General features: G+C 33.0%; 2 protein-coding genes and 1 pseudogene across 2 annotated transcripts; 2 read left to right on the top strand and 1 right to left on the bottom strand.

The window, feature by feature from the left end:
* The first annotated feature begins 325 nt into the window (after positions 1-325).
* Positions 326-2146, top strand: LOC130948273 (protein POST-ILLUMINATION CHLOROPHYLL FLUORESCENCE INCREASE, chloroplastic-like; annotated as a pseudogene).
* Positions 2147-4046: 1900 nt separating this feature from the next.
* Positions 4047-5833, bottom strand: LOC130948423 (phosphatidylcholine:diacylglycerol cholinephosphotransferase 1-like). Its single transcript, XM_057877142.1, has 3 exons — positions 5402-5833; positions 5141-5278; positions 4047-4630 (listed from the first exon to the last, which is right to left on the bottom strand). The coding sequence occupies exons 1-3, from the start codon at positions 5831-5833 to the stop codon at positions 4286-4288; spliced, it is 915 nt and encodes a 304-aa protein (XP_057733125.1). The 3' UTR covers positions 4047-4285.
* Positions 5834-7305: 1472 nt separating this feature from the next.
* LOC130948270 (UPF0481 protein At3g47200-like) lies at positions 7306-8700 on the top strand. The gene has a single exon (XM_057876981.1). It carries the CDS (start codon positions 7306-7308, stop codon positions 8698-8700), a length of 1395 nt encoding a protein of 464 aa, XP_057732964.1.
* The last annotated feature ends 6567 nt before the right edge of the window (positions 8701-15267 follow it).

The raw sequence follows: 15267 nt of genomic DNA, 5'->3' as shown, positions 1-15267 counted from the left end.
ACATTGAAATTGAATTTACATGAACTTTGATACGAGGCTAAGATATGTTCTGTGCTAATAATCTTCACCAACAACCTTATTATATGACTCATGGCAATTATTTTACTTAAACTGGTAAAAAGGTGATGATTCTATATTTATAGTCACTATTTTCATTCATAATGTTTATAGAGTTATAATATATAGAAAATCACATATAAAATACACAAATTTCATAAGACCTTCATGTTTAAGAATCCTTTGTAACAGAATGTGTATGAGATGATCTAAATCAGTGTAACATTTCTGATGCAGCCAATAATTTTCTCAATGTTTCACTACCAAGATGTTACCCCATGAAGAAGTGAAATGTGAAACCAAGTAAAAGGATTAGTGCTGCTGCTGCTGTTGCAACAACTCCATATCAGGAAATTCAGGAGTATGAATTCCCACTGAAATAACATTTTCTATTTTGGTTTTGATTCAGATTAATTTCAACTATAATTTTATTTTATTTTATTTTTTTAGGTACAAGCTTCCATCATGGGCCATGTTTGAACTTGGGAGGGCACCTGTATATTGGAAAACCATGAATGGCCTCCCTCAAACTTCAGAATGTGTAACATACACTATCACATTGTATTAAGGTGCATTCGACTTCACCTGTATATTTGACTGACTTGACTAAATTTTCATCTAAGTCAGCTATCAACTTCACGTACCTTATAACTTATTCTGAATTATTACATTTCTGTGAAATAGTTTAACTTTTTATTTTTTAATTTCTTTCAGGGAGAAAAGCTAAAGCTTTTTTACAATTCAGCAGCAGCTCAACTTTCACCTAATGAAGAATTTGGGGTTGCTTTTAATGGTACTAGTTTTTGACCAAGTATTTAGTTGTCACAGCATTTTTGAATAAATAGTCCTCATAGATAATAAATTTCCCTTTTTTTTTTTCTCTTCTTCCAATTTTATGTAAAAATTTTCAGGAGGTTTTAATCACCAATTATGTGTGGTGGTGAGCCAAGGGCTATGCTAAGAAAAGACAGAGGCAAAGCTGATAAGCCAATTTATACCATCCAAATATGCATTCCTAAGCATGGTATATTTATTTTATTTCTCTCAAAATGGAAGTGTACACTCTTGACAAAAACCATTTAGATTTTGCATTGTGGTGTTATTAACTTGTTATTATTCTCTTGTGTATAGCTTTGAACTTGATCTTCTCATTCACAAATGGAGTGGACTGGGATGGAATTGAATTCTTTAATGAGGTAATAATAATAATAATCATAGTTCTTTATTTTCTATTGTGAGATTGTAAATGGTTAAAAACTCCTACAAGTAAAAATTAAATTAAATCAACCACCAAGGAGATTTCGGGAAGGAATTAAGATAGTAAATTAATGGGTCTCTCATATTATAAACTCCTCACTCTTTCTTGCTTTCTTTGATGTGGGACTAACTTCATGCACTCCTCACACTTGCAACACTAACAAAAATATGATTCATTGTATTATTAAATTTATCAATTCACTTTTTGATAACATATCAGTAGAAGGGGTAACTACACATATAGTGTTTAACTTGCTATTATGATAATTTAGTTAACATGATCTTAAATTTGAGACTTTGGTGTAGGGATTGGCAGAGGAACTGAGTAAAGATGGAGCATGTGAGAAAGCAATATTCCCAGACACAAGTGTAGTCATGACCAGATGTGCTATAACTGGTAACTTATCATTAGAAGGGGTAAGTACAAACTACAAAGACATTATAGCATCTTCATTTGATTTATGTAATTGATTGCTAAACCTTCTTGATTAAGAATATAATTTCACAATGCAGGGTGATAGATGCAATCTAGATCTTGTTCCAGGGTGCACAAATCCTAACTCCATAGAGTTCAACCCACTAGCCACTTGTGATGATGGAACATGCCCCATTGATGCTGATTCTGACCCTGAGGATTAGAATTGTATATATATAAGGAAAAAAATTTAAGTATACCTAAAACACTGATGTTTCAATAATTTTAATGGTTAATTTTAATTAATATATATTGTATATATTTTTTATAATTAAAATTAACGTTTAAAATTATTACTTTAGAATATCGATATTTCAGATACACTTAAAAGTCTTGATTAAAGCATATTATTGTTGATTTGAATACTCAAATATATATAAAAGCATTGTATATTCCAATTCTACTCTGCACTGAAAAAAATGGCAATACATAACTGCCCCATCAACCTTAGATAGTAATGAGTGTAAAATCTTGCAAGTTTAGGTCTATTATTTCTCTTTCTGAAAATGAAGTGTTTATACTTATATAGCATGCATGTAATGATGTGAAGAATAGTATAAATAAATATATAGAAATGTAATATTACAAACCATTAAAATAGTACTATGTTATGTTTGTTTATATATGCAATTTCCTGGGAAAAAAGTGATTTTATATAAAATAATTATTTTTTATTTCTTAAAAAAAACAATTTAAGTGACAATTATTATGAATAAAATGCAATAAATGCTAACCATATTAATTTATTGAATACAATGACATGCCAAAGTCAAATAGAAGCTGCAGGTCCATTAATTGAGAGAAGAAAAAATGGTTTAGAATTCTATGAAGGTTTAATTTCTCTATTCCATTTTAAGTGGGAAAAATGTTTGCCATTAGAAAAGATTTCCAACCTACTAGTTGGAAATTTTTGAAAGGTATTATTTATTACGCCATCAAGATTTTCATATCCGTCAATGAAATGTGAGTTATACTAAAAAAATGTATAAAAAAGGAAAATAGAGCCGTAAAAGCAATTATAAGAAGAATACCAGAGATTTGAAATAGAAAAAAATAATTTAGGGGAAAAAAATAGGGAACACGAATAGTGAGTACCCAATTACCCGTCTGAATTCGAACCGAACAAATTAAATTAGTTCTGGAATCAACGGGTAATTAGGTTCAATTCGAACCAAATCAATGGCCTTTGTTAATGATTGGTTCGGGTATCGGTTCGGGGGTGCGAAACCCGAACCAACCCGTGAACCTGATTATATATTAATTAAATAAAAAAATAAAAATATATATGACTTTTAGTGACTTTTAATGAGATTATTCACTATTAATACGTTTGGATTTTAACGAGTTTAATTTTTAATGTATTTGGTGTTTAATATTTTTAAATTATTTATATTGATATTACATGTTTATTGTACTTGTTCATTTTTTTAGATAAAAATTGATTTTTTTATGAATTTCAAAGTCATCAGGTACCCAATTATCCAAACCGAACCAATTCGTTATTATTTGGTTTGGTTTAATTCGACGAATACATACACAAAAAAATACAAATCCTAATCAAACCGAACCAATTACATTTTAATCGGTTCTATTCTAATTTTACCTTGAATCCGAACCAAACCCTGCTCACCCCTATTATTACATGCAAACATAGAAAAATATTTTCATTGGTATTGCCTTTAAAACTAATTATTTACTATTTATTGTTTTATAATTACAATAAAGTCCTGCATTAATTCCAAATCTAAATCCCAAAGGACAAAATGTGTTGTTTCAATCCTGGCGTTCTAGCACGCGATGAATTCAACTGCATAAATTGTCCTTATTTTCTTAACCCACCTTTGACAATTCTCACTTTTAAATGTTACTCTTACACTTCTTGTTTTCCTCAAAATCTTCTTCTAGGTGTTTGTATATCTTTTACCATTAAAATAATTGTATAATATAGCCTTCTAGATTAATATTTAATTTGTCATATTAATATCTAACAAAACATATTAACGATAAAAACTAAATCAAAGACCTTTCCAAAGACAAAAACAGAAAACCGAATATTTTATGATTTATTTAAGCCTTTACCAAAATATAGATTTTTTTAAAAGGATTTTCTAATTACAAATTTTCTAATTTAAATATCTCCTTTTTGAATGATGAATTTAAATATCTCTTTAATTATATCAACATGTGAAAGTTAGTAAGTGACTACTATCTATAATTTAAAAATATTTTGTAACCAAAATAAATTAACTAAAAATAGTTATACAAAAATAATAAAATAAATTCTGATTTTTTTTGTCTCTCTAATATTACCGATATACAAAATATAAAAACAATATCGCTAATCACACCAATACTTTCAACCAACATTAAATAAATAAATTAAATAAACAAATCAACAACATTGCAATTGGGACTACATTTACTTTTTCACACACACATCCTTCCCTTTTTCTTTCCTTTGCTTTTTCTCTCCTTTTGTTTACTTTTTCCCTCTCTTCATGGAATCAAATTTCGTTTTGTATGGTTGGCAACACCATTGATATGATCACCATTGAGACTTAATAACTTGCTCTGGCTAAACTCCTCGTACTTGCCTGCAAGAGAATCAAAGAGAATCCCAGCACCAACACCAACTGCCAAATCAATGGTGTAATGGCCCCTTGTCCCTAACAACCTCCCTGCTTGCAACAAATTCAGCACGTCGAACAACCACGCCAGCTCGTGCCTCTTCATTCTCCTCATGTCCAGTGACGCGATCACTGATCCGGCCACGTGGCCGGAGAAGAACAAGAAGAACGATACGTTCCCAACGGGGAAATCCACCCCGGAACCCAGAAATCCCTGAAATTCACAATGAAACAAACATAAATTTTCTTTAGTAATATGAATTTAATTTTCATACAACATTAGTGTAAGCTCTTTTACTCTGGTAATGTATCAAAATTAAACTCTAGTAATTATCTACTGAAAACAAAACACATTTGGTTAATGGTTAGGTTATATTCTTATAGACCATAGTTTTTGAGGAAAAAGGGAAATTACCATATATATCTTAATAATGTGAATTTACCAAACATTATTAACAAACATGCAAATTAAACAACTCAAGCTGACTTGCCAAAAGTATGAGTGGTTTTATAGTTAGAACATTGGTTTAAGTGGAAAAAAGTCATTTTCTTCAATTCTGTTTTGTTAACATGTGATTTAACTAATTTAACACACAAATATGCCAATTCTCAAAGATCCAATTATCAATAATACTGAGCTCACCTAAACTATTTTCATTACTAATGCAAGATCAAAACATGCACTAAAATGAACATAGACACTGAAAACAGAAAACTCAGTTACCTGTGGCAATGGAAGCTGTGTGGAATAACCCAAAATCCCACGACATGTGAACATGAATAGTGCTGAGATTGTTGCTCTTGGTCTTCCTTCAATCAACCATGCCCCCATGATATAAATCATTTGCATTCCCACAAATACCTGAACCCACAGATTCCACAAAATTTAAACTTTTTTTTCTTTCATCAATCAAAACCAGATTTTGACACCGACCCATTCACATTCACCACAAACACATTCAGATCTGAAGAGAGAGGAAGTTACCGTATTGAGGAAGGCCAAAACGGTGTTGAGATTAGGAGAATCTTGAAGCAGGTGGTGGAGTGAGCGCGTGGCGATGAACCCTAAATCAAACGGAGGAGAAGAAGGAGGAACCATTCGGAGCGTGTACTCCACGGCCATGAAGAACAGCAAGCCCACCGCGAACAAACACGGCATCCAATGGTGTGTCGCCACGTGTACAGCATCCTGCAGCCTCCACTTCAAGAACGAGGGTCGAGAGTAAGAATGGTAATGCAACGCCTTCTTCGCTGCCATCACTTTAACGCCGTTAGGTGCTGCTTCCGTTCGGTTATTACCGCCGTTCCTTCGCTTAACGGCTCCGTTAACTAATGCTGGCGTTTGTGTCTCTGTCTTAGCTGTGGTGGCGGCTGCGGCGGCGGAATCAGCGGAGAGAGTGGGTGCACCACCGTCCATGGTGGTGAGAGAATGTGAATGATGATGACTGCATTAAGTGTGAATGGTGTATTATATAAAAATCGGTGATCGTTAAAGTGATGGTGGTGGTGGCGGAGATTCCAAAGGTTAGGTATTTGTTAGTTTGTGATTTTGTTTTTCTTCTAAATTTTGGGGTAATTGGTGTTGGTGAATTGGGGTTTTAACCTTCTAAGATGATGCATGTGTTTGTTTAAATGTGCAGAGAGTGTAGCTTGTGGTCGGTGAAGAGTGAAGACCGTAACTTACTAAGCTAGGTTATTTTATTTTAGAATCTTATTAGTATATATTTTAAGGATTAAAAAAAAATACAAATATATATTGAATATTTGAATGTATTTGCTTGAGTGGTTGTGGAACGTAAGTAATGTAACCAACATAGATTAAAAGGCTTGGCCTAGCTTACAAGTTACAACTTATAACTAAAAATTTAATTTATTCTCAAAAATTCTTTTAAAATTTTAAATTTAATATTTTAATTAGTGTTATTTAGAAAATTCAAAATTTCACTGAAAACAAAAGTTTGATTTTTTTTATTTTTTATTTTTTTTTTGTCAAGTGATTTTATCTTATTTATTAAGTAACCAGTTGGGCCAAGTAGTAGTCTAAGGATCAAGACTGTGTTTGTTTTCGGACATTGAGAACAAAACACGATAAGACATTGAGAATAGAATCGGACAGAGATATAAAATTTGTATTTTTGTATTCTGTTTGGCAATAAATTAGAATAAATTATGAAAATTTAATTTATTCTCATTTTTTTTGTCATTCAAAAAATTTGAGATGAAAAATATAATGATATAAAATATAATTATGAAAAATTAACAAAAATAATGAAAGAAAAAATAAAAAATAAGTTGTGTCCTTTGTTAGTGTCTTTGTGTTATTTCTGTCAAGATAGACACAAAATATATTAATTCAATATCTCTGGACATATTATCTCTGGACATATTATATCTGTTTATGTCTTTTCTACCAAATACGATTTTATATCTCTGTGTGTTTCTGTCTCAGTGTTCTCTGTAAACAAAAGCAACGAATAACCCCCTTAGTTCTTGAAGGCTTCAATCCACTTGCTGTGTGAATATGTAGTTCACGAACAGATGGATATAAAAGGCCCAAAGGTCACGTATTTTATTTGATCAACTTGAACACAATGTATTATAGGCCCTTTGGCCCACGCCGTGCCCAAAACAAAATTATAGCATTATCCCACTTTCGTGGGTTGTAAAGCCTTCGATGCAATGCTTCCCCGTAGGCGCTAGTGTGCTTTCTTTGGTTTTTTCTTTTGTTTTATTTTTCCTTTCTTGGGCCTATGGCCCCTCATACAAAAAAAAAAAGCCTTCCATGCTCAAAAGTCAACCTCAGAAATATATAAAAATGGATTAAAATCTGAGAAAATGTTGAAATTCATAAATCCATTGAGACTCCTACTCCATAGTGTGCATTCAACAATGGAGCCCAAGAAGGAAGATGATTCCGTGTTTACCGATTGGGGAAGGGGTCTGTGTGAGATACTAGAAAATTTAGAGAAGCGATTAACTGGGGAAGATAACAGAGTTTCAAGGCCTAAAATACAAAGAATTCCAAATTACATGGCTGAAAAAGTGGAGTTTCAAAGATACTACAAGCCACAGTTCATTTCACTTACTGTGTTTCACACAGGAGAGACGGAAAGAGAGTGGTATAAGGGAGCATGGGCATCCATGTATGTTAGGGAGACTAATCTAAAGGTTGAAGATGTATACAGGGAAATGTATGATTGGAATATAAGAGAAGGGGCGGTACTAAAACCCATGTGGACCAAACTATATGATGTGGATCCCTTTGATGAACAGGTAGACATCGGTTTAAAGAAAAGGTATGGTCCCATAGTGGATGGATGTTGTGTACTTCAATTGCTGCAAAAATCAGAGAGCTCAGTTGATCCAGAACAAGAGCTCAAGATTAGCCTTGACAAGCTTGTGAGGGTGCATCAAGATCTGCTTATCTTGGACAACCAGGTTCCTTTCCAATTACTCAGGCTCTTGTGTGAGGACCAAGAAAGGCTCCAAAAATGCCTCTGCAACTTCCTCCAAGTTCATGGTATTCAGACAGCACCTAAGCTTCCCAGAAAGAGAACAGAGAATGAAGAAGTGAAGGTAGCAGTGGATGGAGATGGAGATGATGATGAGGACCCCGTCCATCTTCTTGATTATCTGCGGAAGGCCCTCTTGATGAGAGACCAACACACATTCTACAAAGCTATCAACCACAAGAAGAACAAGAGGGGATCTCTGCACCTCAGGAAGTACAGGATTGGGACCATCCGGGAACTCAAAGCAGCTGGGATTCGTGTGAGAAAAGATTCCCACAACAACTCGGTGTACCCGAGCTTCAAAGATGGGATACTGCAGCTTCCAGAACTCATAGTGGATGGCTCAACACCTCATATATTCCTCAACCTAGTGGCCTATGAGATGTGTCCTGATTTTCGCAACAACTTCGAGATCAGCTCATTTTTAGTCTTCATGAGCTCTCTCATCGACCAGCCGGAGGATGTTAAGGAGCTAAGAATGGGTGGCATAATTATCAATGAACTTGCCAGTGACAAGGAAGTAGCAGATCTGTTTAATAAGATGGACAGCATTCTTGTGCCTGAGACACCGTTGTTCGCCCACATTAGAGACCAAATCCATTCACATTTTGAGTCCAAAAGAGGCAGGATCACAATGCTGTCTTGGATGGGAGAGGCCTCTAACACCTTTTTTCGCTCGCCATGGACCATCATCGCCTTGCTTGCAGCCACGCTTGGCCTTGTTCTTACATTTATCCAAACATGGTTTGCTATCCACCCTAAAGCTTCATAAGTCAAAACATGTCTTGTTCTGTGTGCTTGATGATGAATAAAACACTATGTGAGCTGGAATCTGCTTCTCTTATGTTTATTGTTGTCATGTTAAAATCCATAGTTTGCTTTTGTTTCTAAATTTTCTCTGTCTTTTTCTTCAATGATTATCTGCAAGGTTTTGATTATTGTTTGTGTTACTATTAGCTACAGTGCTAGAATGCTTGTGGCAAGGTGCAACTTGCAAGCTTAAAAAATTTGCATATGAAAAAGACATACATATACATATATATAGAAAAGAACGAATACAGAATTAACCATGCTTTTAAAGAAACTTCACTTAAACGGTTAACATTAATTAACAAACACTAAATCAAAGACTTTAAGCTTGACTTAGTTAGATTGCAAAGAAGTAAAGGAATCATTCCTATTCTTATTGTTTTCCATTATGCGCCAAGTATTCAATGATTATACATTATCAGATAGATAGATATGGATGAAGCTCCTCTAAAGTATTAAAAAAAAAATTAATAAGTTATACCATTATATTAGAAGTTCATATGCTGTAGTAGGAGTGGCAAAGCGGGCCGGCCGTCCCGCCAATTAAAATGGGTTTAAAATTCTAGTCCGTCCCGTTTTATGGAGGATTGGTGGGTTGGCGGGCTAGTCCGCTTGAGTTTTTTTTTTTTGAAAAATAAATTTATTAAAATTAACCAAAAATAATAATTAAAAAATTAAATAGAAATAAAAAATAGTCAAATTATAATATAATTTTTTTTACTATATTTTTTTAATTTTTAACTTCAATAAAATTGTTCAAAATAATATTTGTCAATAGAATCATCTTTATTTTAAAAAACAAGTCACATAATTTGAGCATATATACGAAATTGTAAAATAAAATAAATAAAATTAATAACTAAAAGAAGAATAAAAACAAAAAATTAAAAAAAAGTGTTTAAAAATTCTATAATTATTAATTTTATAATAATAATCACTCTTTTATTTAATAAAAAATTAAAAAAATAAAAATATTCGACCTGGCGGACCAGCCCGTCTCGCCCCGCCAAAATCTGCCAATTTAGCAGTGCGGGTTTGACGGGTTCTTTTAAGGTGGTGGGCTCCAAATTCTAATCCGACCCGCTTTTTTAGCGGATTTAGCGGATCAACCTGGTGGACTCGATCCATTTTGCCACTCCTATGCTGTAAGTCACGTTCATTTGTTTTATTTAGAATATCTTTAAGACAGACAAAAGGAAAACTACAAGATGAAAAACACAACTAGAAAATTATATTTCTAAGTATTATTTTTATGATTTATTTATTATCATAACAACAATAGTGGCCTTAACCTACAAGAGTCAACCATATTTCAGAGGTCAACATATTATAGTTTATTGCTAGAGACAAGGTGCAAGTTGCAAGCTTAAAAAAATGGCATATGAAAAAGACACATACATATATTTAAATACCTAAAAGGAATGAATATGAAATTCACCATGCCTTTAAAGAAACCACACTTAAAGAGTTAACTTAATGATTTTGGTTAATTAAGAAACAGAAAATCAAAGACTTGGGAGCTTGACTTAACTAGATTGCAAAACAAGTAAAGGGGTCATTCCTATTCTTTTCTTATTGCTTTCCCTTCATAAGCAAAACAATGAACCTTATGTTCTTCATTTATCTTCTCATATAATGGACAAGGAGGAAGAACATGTCATGCCCTCTTGGTTAGAACAAAACTGGGAACGACTAGAAGAAGTGAGGAAGAAATTAACTGGTGGAGCAGTTAACAAAGGTTCAAGGCCTAAAATACAAAAAATTCCTCTGTACATGACTGAAAGGGTGGAGTTTAAGAATATTATGAACCACAATTAATATTCTTTGGTCTATATCATCTATCAATGCTGTCTTGAATAGGAGATGCCTCTAAAACCTTTTTTCTGTTAGGTACCAAAATTAATAGAGACAAAGTAATGCAACTAAAATTTGTGAACGAGAAATAAATAGAACTGAATAAGAGTATAGACAACAGTGGAAATAATTATGACAAAGTGATAAAATTACAATCTCTCACAATACATAGAGAAGTCTGTAATGCTCTCTTACATATTATGGAAATCTATACAAAGAGATTACACATACGAGAGACTTTACTATTTTTCTCTCGAAGTTTTACTCACTAATTCTATGTAAAACATGGCATCCATTAGCAAATGCCTTAACCCTATATATAGTATTTTGTGGAGGTGCATTTGATTTTACAAGTTGATCAAGTTGTGCACAAGTGTGCGGACTACATTCATTTTTATCAAGTTGTATGACAAGTTGATAAATATCAACTTATGTAACAACTCATCCTTTGACCAAGTCAAAGATTGCAGCTAATCTTATTTTCAAGTTGCAAATTTTGACTAGAACTTTGACCATGCAAGTTGGACAACTTGCAAGTAGTTTCGTGAGTCTTCTAATTTGATAAGAACCATTTGCATCATACTTGATTCTAGATCAAGTTTAAGTTCTATAATCTTTAATTTTCTTGAAACTTTATCATGCTCCACTTGTATCACTTGTAACCTGTAGCCAATTTTATTGATTTCAAACCAAAAGAAGAATTTTACTTCTTCTTTTCACAATCTCCCACTCAAAATTATTCTTTTGGCGTATTCATGCTGCTTTCATATTTTAAATAGGCCAAGAGAAGATCTGCACCAATCAAATTTATCTTTATTGATTGATTTTGTCATGATATCTGTAAAATTGTCGTTGGTGTGGAATTTCTGCATATCCATTTTTTCTTCCTCTGATATTGAACGCCTATGTGCTTCGTTCTTGAGTGAAAGGCTGGATTCCTTGCGATTTGCAAGGCACTCTGACTGTCACAAAATATTGGAATCATATCCTGATTGTGCCCGAGTTCCTCCATTAACCTTTGCAACCAAATTGCTTTTTTACAAGATTGCGTAGTTGCCATATATTCAGCTTCTGTAGTTGATAATGCTACAACTGCTTGTAATTTTGATAACCAACTTACTGCTCCTCCTCCAAGTGTGAACACATATCCTATAGTAGATTTTCTTTTGTCAAGGTCTCCTACGAAATCAAAGTCAACATAACCTTTGATGATAAATTCAGATCCTCCAAAACATAAAGCAACATTTGAGGTTCCTTTTATATATCTCAGGATCCTCTTTACAGCACTCCAGTGCTCTTTTCTTGGATTTGCCATGAATCTGCTGACCATCCTGACAGATTGAGCGATATCTAGTCTGGTGCAAATCATGGAGTACATACTACATAAGGCTTTCCACTACAGATGCATACAATATTCGAGACATTTCTATCTTTTCTGCTTCATTGCTAGGACACATCTCAGAAGATAATTTAAAATTGACAGGAAGTGGGGTAGATATTGGCTTACTCTCTTGCATGTTGAAGCGCCGCAAGACCTTTCTCAAGTAATTTTCTTGGAATGGCCAAATCTCCTTATCTTTTCTAGTCTCGGCAAATCTGCATCTCCAAAATCTTGTTTGCTGGTCCCAAAATTCTTCATATCGAACTCCCTAGCCAACTGAGCCTTTAATTCCTGGATACGATCTTTGTTGGGGCCTATCACCAATATGTCATCCACGTACAACAGTAGAATGATGAAATCATTATTACTAGACTTCTTGTAATAAGCACAATAGTCTGACTGAAGTCTGTTGTAATTAAGGCTAATAATAAAGGAATCAAATCTCTTGTACCAACATCTTGGCATGTACTTTAAGCCGTACAGAGATTTGGTTAACTTGCAAACCAAATTTTCTTTTCCTGATTCTTCAAAACCTTCTGGTTGGAGCATATATATTTTTTCTTCAAGTTCACCATGAAGAAAGGCATTCTTTATATCTAGTTGCTCTAGATATAAGTCATACACAGCACATATAGCAAGAACTACTCTTATTGTAGAAATTCTAACTACTGAAGAAAAAATTTCATTAAAATCAATATCTTCTTTCTGAGCAAATCCCTTCACCACCAATCTTGCACGATAACGTTCTATCTAGTTATGATTGTCACGCTTTATTTTGTAAACCCATTTGTTACCAATTGCTTTCCTTCTGTCCGGGAGTGGGACAAGCTCCCACATCTTGTTTTTACATAGTGCTTCCATTTCTTCTTGCATGGCTGTTATCCATAAAGAAGAATCTAGACTTTCAACAGCCTTTTGAAAGGTTAATGGTTCTCCATCTTTAGTAACAAAATAATATACATCATGGCAGGTCATGACATAGTCAGCATGCCATGATGATTTTTTCAATTCACGTGTTGTTTTGTGAGATTCAATTGGTTTTTGTATAACTTGCTCAAGTTCTGTTTTAGAAGAACCTCTTTTTTCTAGACTTATCAGTCATGTATATTGAAGTAGTGAAGAGTGAAGACCGTAACTTACTAAAGTAGGTTATTTTATTTTAGAGTCTTATTAATATTAATATATATTTTAAGGATTAAAAAAAATACAAATATATATTGAATATTTGAATGTATTTGCTTGAGTGGTTGTGGAACATAAGTAATGTAACCAACATAGATTAAAAGACTTGGCCTAACTTACAAGTTACCACTAAAAATTTAATTTATTCTCTGAAATTCTTTTAAAATTTTAAATTTAATATTTTAAGAAAATTCAAAAAATTTTATTGAAAACAATAAGTTTGAATTTTTTTTTTATTAAGTAACCTGTTGGGCCAAGTAGTATTCTAAGGATAAGGGTAGCGTGTTCCGTAATATATCCCTTAGTTCTTTGAAGCCTTTTTTTTTTGGTCTTTTACACAAGGCTTCAATCCACTTGCTTATTTGTTTGTTTGATTTTTTTTTCTTTCTAACCGCTGTGTGAATACGTAGTTCACGAACAAATGGATATAAAAGGCCCAAAGATCACGTCTCTAATTTTATTTTATACAACTTGAACACAATGTATTATGGGCCCTTTGGCCCACACTGTGCCCAAAAAACATATACTATTATCCCACTTTGGTGGGTTGTAGCTACCTTAATTGTTGGCTGCCACACTTGATCTTGTTCTCACATTCATCCAAACATGGTTTGTTATCCACCCTAAAAGCTTCATAAGTCATAATATGAACCTTAAGAAGAAGTTGTTATATTATCTTCTTCGGTGTGCTTCATGATGAGCTGGAATCTGCTTCACTTATGTTTATTGTTGTCATGTTAAAATTCATAGTTTGCTTTTGTTTCTAAATTTTCATGTCTTTTTGTTCAATGATTATCTGCAAATGTTTTGATTATTGTTCAATGATTTCGGTTATATTTAACAAACACAAAATCAAAGACTTTAAGCTTGACTTAGTTAGATTGCAAAACAAGTAAAGGGATCATTTCTATTCTTATTGCTTTCCCTTATGCCTCAATGGGGCCAAGTATTCAATGAGTATACATTATCAGATACATAGATATGAATTAAGCTCCTCTCAAATAAAATTGACAAAGTGAAAAAGTGAGTATCTATTTATCTTTAAATCAAAGTAGTAGGACTCACACATGATATTTATTTATTAAGAATATAAAAATAAAAAAAAGTTAAGGATATTTATCAAACGGTCTATGATTTGCATAGAATAATGTATAATAATATTAGAAATATAACTATTTATATGTCTCTTCCTATTAGCTTAAAATGCATAGAATTAGCATTTGTAATTATAAGATAAAAAGGATTTTTGTATTTAAATTTCCACTTTTAACATATATTTCACCTAATAAAGAATCACTGAAATAGAGCTTCTACTTTTTCTTTCAGAGTTCAGAACAATACTACATGTCTCTCTTAACACAACTTGCTGAGAGTACAATTTAAGATCCTCAAACCAATTATTGATTGTATAAAAAACTATACTAGTACAAGGAATAAATAATATGCATGATTCTTGTTTGATATATATATGATAGTGGTTTTCAATTCAGTGAAAGCATTAGAAAACAATGTCTGCATATATAATCCTTTCCTTGCAGCACACTAGGAGAAGAGATTATCATTCAACAAGAAACTAAGCCATAATCTCAGTTCTGATATAACCAAGTAATTTCGGAGAAACCAAGAAGTTGTCTAAAGTGCAATGAAGAATTAATCATAGAAAGTAGAATCAGTTCTAATCACCACAAGAGTTTTTCAAAAGACACTAAACAAATTCATACCAAAACACACTCAAAGAATGATTCATGTTCTTTTCTTAGGCCTGCAGCCTCCTTTAAGATGTCTTCGTCGGCGCCGTCTTCTTTGATATGGCTAAATCATTCATACTACTTTCCTCTACATACACAGAGCAAGTACACTAATCTTTGTTACTCCTTTGCTTGCTTACTCAGCAAGTCTCATAGTAAGAACAAATGCATACTTCATGTGGATTGTCAAGAGAAGGTGCCGGCACATCCTGTAGGTGGTTAGAGGAACAATGTGAGAGACTAGAAGAATCGTGGAAGCAGTTAACTGAAAAAGCAAGCAATGCTTCAAGGCCTAAAATACAAAGAATTCCGAAGTACATGGCCGAAAGGGGTGAGTTTAAAAGATATTATGAGCCAGAGATCA

This window comes from Arachis stenosperma, chromosome 9 (assembly GCF_014773155.1).
Source record: "Arachis stenosperma cultivar V10309 chromosome 9, arast.V10309.gnm1.PFL2, whole genome shotgun sequence".
Classification (NCBI taxonomy): Eukaryota; Viridiplantae; Streptophyta; class Magnoliopsida; order Fabales; family Fabaceae; genus Arachis; species Arachis stenosperma.
This window is presented reverse-complemented; position numbering and strand designations above follow the sequence as displayed.

Excerpts from the sequence above, each read along its gene's own strand:
- LOC130948270 (XM_057876981.1), top strand. The coding sequence starts at position 7,306 with ATGGAGCCCAAGAAGGAAGATGATTCCGTGTTTACCGATTGGGGAAGG.
- LOC130948423 (XM_057877142.1), bottom strand. The coding sequence starts at position 5,833 with ATGGACGGTGGTGCACCCACTCTCTCCGCTGATTCCGCCGCCGCAGCC. Across the intron at positions 5,279-5,401 it reads TTTTGGCCTTCCTCAATACG|GTATTTGTGGGAATGCAAAT; the intron begins GTAACTTCCTCT and ends CTGTGGGTTCAG. Across the intron at positions 4,631-5,140 it reads CACAGCTTCCATTGCCACAG|GGATTTCTGGGTTCCGGGGT; the intron begins GTAACTGAGTTT and ends TGTGAATTTCAG.